The sequence below is a fragment of the Sinocyclocheilus anshuiensis genome, unplaced genomic scaffold, assembly GCF_001515605.1.
Source record: "Sinocyclocheilus anshuiensis isolate Anshui unplaced genomic scaffold, SAMN03320099.WGS_v1.1 scaffold477, whole genome shotgun sequence".
In the NCBI taxonomy this organism is placed as follows: domain Eukaryota; kingdom Metazoa; phylum Chordata; class Actinopteri; order Cypriniformes; family Cyprinidae; genus Sinocyclocheilus; species Sinocyclocheilus anshuiensis.
The window spans coordinates 1,117,765-1,123,349 of record NW_015536549.1 but is presented as its reverse complement, the minus strand read 5'-3'; the positions used below and the strand labels follow the sequence as shown (position 1 = coordinate 1,123,349).

General features: G+C 41.0%; 1 protein-coding gene across 1 annotated transcript in view; it reads right to left on the bottom strand.

Moving 5' to 3' along the window:
• LOC107700347 (sterol O-acyltransferase 1-like) overlaps positions 1 to 5,585 on the bottom strand; it is a gene marked incomplete at its 3' end in the record, with an annotated part of 21,465 nt that overhangs the window by 12,426 nt on the left and 3,454 nt on the right. Inside the window, exons 2-3 of the mRNA XM_016501979.1 lie at positions 4,760 to 4,890; positions 582 to 640 (exon numbers count right to left, since the gene is read on the bottom strand). Coding sequence (XP_016357465.1) covers positions 582 to 640; positions 4,760 to 4,883 — 183 coding nt within the window. The remainder of the gene's footprint in view (positions 1 to 581; positions 641 to 4,759; positions 4,891 to 5,585) is intronic.

Here is a 5,585-nt window from a genome sequence, read left to right as displayed (position 1 = left end):
ATATATATATACTCTCTCTGTGTGTGTGTGTGTGTGTGTGTGTGTGTGTGTGTGTGTGTGTGTGAGATAAGATGTGAAAAGATGTAAACACACACATGCATTCAAGGACTATTACATTACAAGATTACCTGGCATGTGCTGTAAACAACATTTAACTAACCCACTAACAGAAACTAAATATTTAAAAAACTAAATAGAGACTGTGCTTGAGCAAAACTTTCTGCTTACTAAAGAGGTTGATGAAAATGAACAAAGCAGAACAAACATTCACAGCTGCTACACTAAACAAAAGCTCTGTCAGTTTTACACAGATCAAAATCACAGTCCTAAGCACTGTATTTAAGACACTGAAAGGATTTAGTCAAACCAAAGGTCACACTTGAACATTTAGGATCTGTTAATCTGTGACATAATGTGTGATAATACAGATAATCTGTGATAATACCGATAGTCTACTACAATACAGTGATAAAGAACAAGATTTGCACACATATGACACTTGACATTCTGTTCACCTCATGGTTTTAATATTTTACTTTTTAAGTCAAGAAAAAGAGCTGAAAGCCTCTGAGCTATCCTACCTCAGCTTTCTTCTTCAGCTGTAGTTTTGTGCTGATAATGTGCTCCACTTCCACTGTTCCTGAAAAAAGACATCAATACAGTTCCCTCATGAATGCTCACAACACAACTATACACAGATGGACACAGGTCATTCTGTGGCACTTGTGGTCACCATATCCTGGTTACCATACCACTCATGTTTAACTAATCCAACATAATACAAACAGAATACCAGCATCCGTTAAAGTGCAAACAGAAGAGACAGCGATTCATACAACACTTTTTAAAAAAGACTGTAGTACATTAACATACATAAGGACATTGACATCACAGAATTTCTCTAAAAAGCACTGAAAACTAATTTTATATTGATAAATGCACTAAGATGCCCTCAAAAAAAGTCACCACATGTATACATAAAAAAAAGAACTAATTTCATTAGTCTGTAGGCTGCAGATATCGCAGTGTTTGCAGGCAGACAGATGAAGGCAGACAAAATAAAGTTCCACACGACAAAGTTTAATAATAAATCCAAAAGGAGTGGTCAGACAGGAGTTAGCAAACACAAACATAACTGTGAACAGACAAAGAGTGACTGTGTGGGTATAAATATAAATACATAAAGCAGACACACAAGATGATTAATGAAACACAGAACTAATGATAATGGTGGCCATGGAAACTAAAGAGTGGCGGGAAATTCAAACAAAGGAAGGCACAAACTTAGGGAATTCAAACTAAAAGTCTTAGAACAGAACTAAATTGAATATAATGGTGACATTACACCCCTCTCCAGAGAGGCACGACCTCGCGCCGAAACAAACAAACAGAGGGAGGGACAAAGGGGGTTTTGGAGGTGGATGAGGAGAGGGCAAAGGATTGATGACAGGCTGAAAAGCAGACAGAAATTGCCAAAAGATGAGAGGAGCAGTGACAATCGGTGGATGATGACGACGAGACCCCAGCGGCATGATGGAGGGACGAGGTGCAGCCGGAGGAGGGAAATCCTCTGGTGATGACGATTGACGACGGACGAGCTGGAGGGATGAGGGAGCCAGTGGGATGACGGGCCATGGTGGAGATGAGGGAGCTAGGAGCCAAGGCAGAGCCGATGGGTCGAAGGGCCGAGGTGGAATCCAGGCCTCAGAGACCAGAGGCGGAGACAGGGGATCCTCACGCCAAGGTGGAGCTGGAGACTGAAAGACCCATAGCGAGAAGAGGCTCCAGGATGGCGCTGACTGAGGGTGAGCTGAGAGGCTTACAGGAACCAGCGAAGACAGGGCAAAAGAACTGGCAGATATATGGAGAGGAGGCAGGAGAGGGAGGCTGGGAGGGAACACAGGAGGCTCAGGAGATTCAGAAGATACTGAAAATTCAGAAGACTCAGGAGGGGCAGGGCTGAACGGAACCAGCAGGAAGACAGACGATTCAGAACAATCCAGGAAATAATCCACAACATTTCCAGAGGCCAGTGGTGGCTCACCCTCAGGGGTGGGAGTGTGGGCGGGGCTTCGATCCATCCCTTCATATTCCACTAATATCCCCTCAGGCACGTGCGGTGTTGCTGGCTCACACACCTGGTCAGCCGCATCGACAGCCTCTGGCTCCGGGGCGATGGCAGGCGCAGTCGCTTCTCCTTGCGCTGGCTCGGGCTCTCCATCTGCGGTGGGTTCAGGCAGACCCTCCGTGCAGCTGGGTGGTAATGGCTGGCTGGGCTCTGGTTCGTGCTGTGTTTTGGATAGGGGGCGGACGCTCTCCAGACACCGAATGATCCAGCTCAGTGCCATGGAGTCTGGGAGGTCAATGGGGCGATGGTAATTTGCCCCGATCCAGAACAGTGACTTCAGGGTCTCATCGTCAAAAGGGCAGGTGACGGCGAGAAGGTAGAAGTCCTTGGTGAAACTGAGAATGTCCGTATTTATTCGGGCAATCGCAGCGAATCGCGCACTATAATCCATTTTTATTGGTCTGGTTATCTGTCACAGTGTTTGCTGGCAGACAGATGAAGGCAAATGAATAAAGTTCCACACAACAAAGTTTAATAATAAATCCAAAAGGAGCGGGCAGACAGGTGTTAGCAAACACATACACATAACTGTGACCAGACAAAGAGTGACTGTGTGGGTATATATAACTAAACTGAATATAATGGTGACAGCAGGTTTTACCCAAATGAAGATACAATATTTACTATTCAATATAAATACAAATATGAATCCCCATTTAATCTTCGTAGAATTAAAGACTGAAAAAGAGTCATTTTCATTTAGGAAAGAGAGACTTTACATTAGCATTGATGGATACATATGTCAAAGGCAAAGCCCATAGCCAATGAATGGACTAGACTTAAATATATTACAATTAATTAATAGTTTTAAAATGCAGTAAAAAGAAAGACAGAGAGGAACGCAATGTCTTCATATCAATCTATGGGAGATTATTAAGAGGTAATGAATTAATAGTAAGTGTACAACCTGATGACTTTTGACAAAATGCACTACAGTATATACCACTGAAAAAACCCTAAAATGTGATATTTTATCAATTACATTTTCAAAATATAATTTTAAAAATCACTAACACTAACTCAAACGCTACACTGTGAAGCATCTTATGAAATTAACCTGAATCTATTTGGCAGTGAGGTTGCACAATGAAACACTACTCTAGCATTTTCAGTGTCATCATGTCTGAGTTAATGGAAATGACTGCATCATTGATAACAGTACTGGGCAGGACATGGCAATTTCTCAATCAGGTCACACGGCAAATCACATGGCAGTCTGTTCATAAGCCTAGAATTTAGCTTGATGGTTTCACTACCATGACATGAATATGTCATGGCCATTGTTTCCTCATTCTTCTTTAAAGGGGTCATATGACGTTGCTAAAAAGAACATTATTTTGTGTATTTGGTGTAATGTGTTTATGCGGTTTAAGGTTCAAAAAACATATTTCCATATAATGCACATTATTGTTTCTCCTCTATGCCCCGCCTTTCTGAAACGCGTCGATTTTTACAAAGCTCATCGTTCTAAAAAAGCGAGGTGTGCTCTGATTGGCCAGCTATCCAGTCACGACATGGCGGCGGCAACAATACTACAGCGAGAATAAAAGTTACGCCTTTCTTTGCGTGAACATTTGGGCGGCGTTATGCAAATCTTCCCACATCGTGATGTAGACATGTGGGGGCGTGTTAGAATGAGCTGTTTTAGGTAGGCATGGTTGACTCTTAACTTTCATAAAGAATATCTCTTTGGATTTGAGACTTTAAAAAAAAAAAGTGACGTGACATGTGGCCAAGTATGGTGACCCATACTCGGAATTAGTGCTCTGCATTTATCCCATCCAAAGTGCACACACACAGCAGTGAACACACACCCAGAGCAGTGGGCAGCCATTTATGCTGCGGCACCCGGGGAGCAGTTGGGGGTTCAGTGCCTTGCTCAAGGGCACCTTAGTCATGGTATTGAAGGTGGAAGAGAGTGCTGTATATTCACTCCCCCCACCTACCCTGCCGGTACAAGACTCGAACCTGCAACCTTGGGTTACGAGTCCGACTCTCTAACCATTAGGCCACGACTTCCCCAGAAAAAGTTAGTCTTTGCAACTTTACAGATCTTCTTTATGCACCAAGAGCTTGTAACACTCCAAAGAGAAAGGAAAAATTGAAATCGCATCATATGACCCCTTTAATGCATATATGATTACACAGCTCAATTAAGACCTCAATACAAAAAAGGTTATTATTGGTAATTATTTCAGTTATTATCGCAAATTAAAAACCTTTTACTTGAAGGAAAATTAACATTTAATTAATAATATACCTATTTTCTACCACATAAAATCAATTATATTTTTTTCCTCACTGAAAACTCCTAAACAGACCAGGCTGTTTAAGAAAAAAGAGAAAAAAATTCTCTTGTTGAGCCTGCAAATGAATAATATCAAAGGTATGTACTCTTTTGTATGACAGTGTCATACAAATGATGAGTTGTACAAGTTGTAACGTAATGTAAATAGTAAGGACACTGAGTGAAACATGTTGCAACTGATTCCAATGGGTGAGAGTTGAATGACCTGCATTAGACCTAAGAAAAGAGGAACTCTGTCTATTCATTTGAATCTTAATGTGACTGTTTTGCCTCCACCTAATTTGAATACTCTGCACTTTTTTTGTTTAGTGATTCAGTCTCACCATTACTGGGGCAGGGCACCTCTCCTGTGGCTCTTTCGGCTCCTGTGCCATCCTGGTCTGAGGACGGAACCACCTTATGAGACCCCCTGCGACTGCGTGGGCCGCCAGCACCCTCATTCACCATCCTGCTGCTGAAAATCCAACACCAAGAGCAAATTTCATTCTTATGCATTGGAGTATAATTGAATTCATAGCCATTTAAAGTACACAATTCTAAGAATGTTAATCTTGATTGCATCAAGATTATTTTTAATCTTACTGAAATTTTTTTTATTTTTAATCTTACTAGTAAGATTTTAATTGAACTTTAAAAGTAGTCATTCTGACTAGTCATTGAATATAACAGACAAAACTGTAATTAGTGAGAAGATGTTTATTAGCAACTAAGAAATAAGTAAGGTTATTTAAGGAATAGTACGGTGGCCGAGCAAAACAAATCACAATTCTGAAAACAAAATAACAAATTACAAACGCAAATGCAAGTCTAAAAAACAAAATAACAATTCAGAAAACATTATAACAAGTCAGAAAACACATTGACAAATTCGAAAACAAAATAACAAATCAGAAAACACAACGACAAGTCCGAAAGCAAATTAACAAGTCAGAAAACACAACGACAAATCAGACAAACCGGAAGAGATAGGTATAGTTTGAGACAGCGCCATTGGTTTGGGATTACTCACCGCTGACTGGACGAGATATCTGTCAATCAACGTATACAGGGAAGAACCAGCCGAAGAACAGCAGAGTCGTGGTAGAAAGTTCGGAGATGGTATTAAAGTAGCTCAGTTTAAATGTATTGTATGAATTGCCCTTACTATGG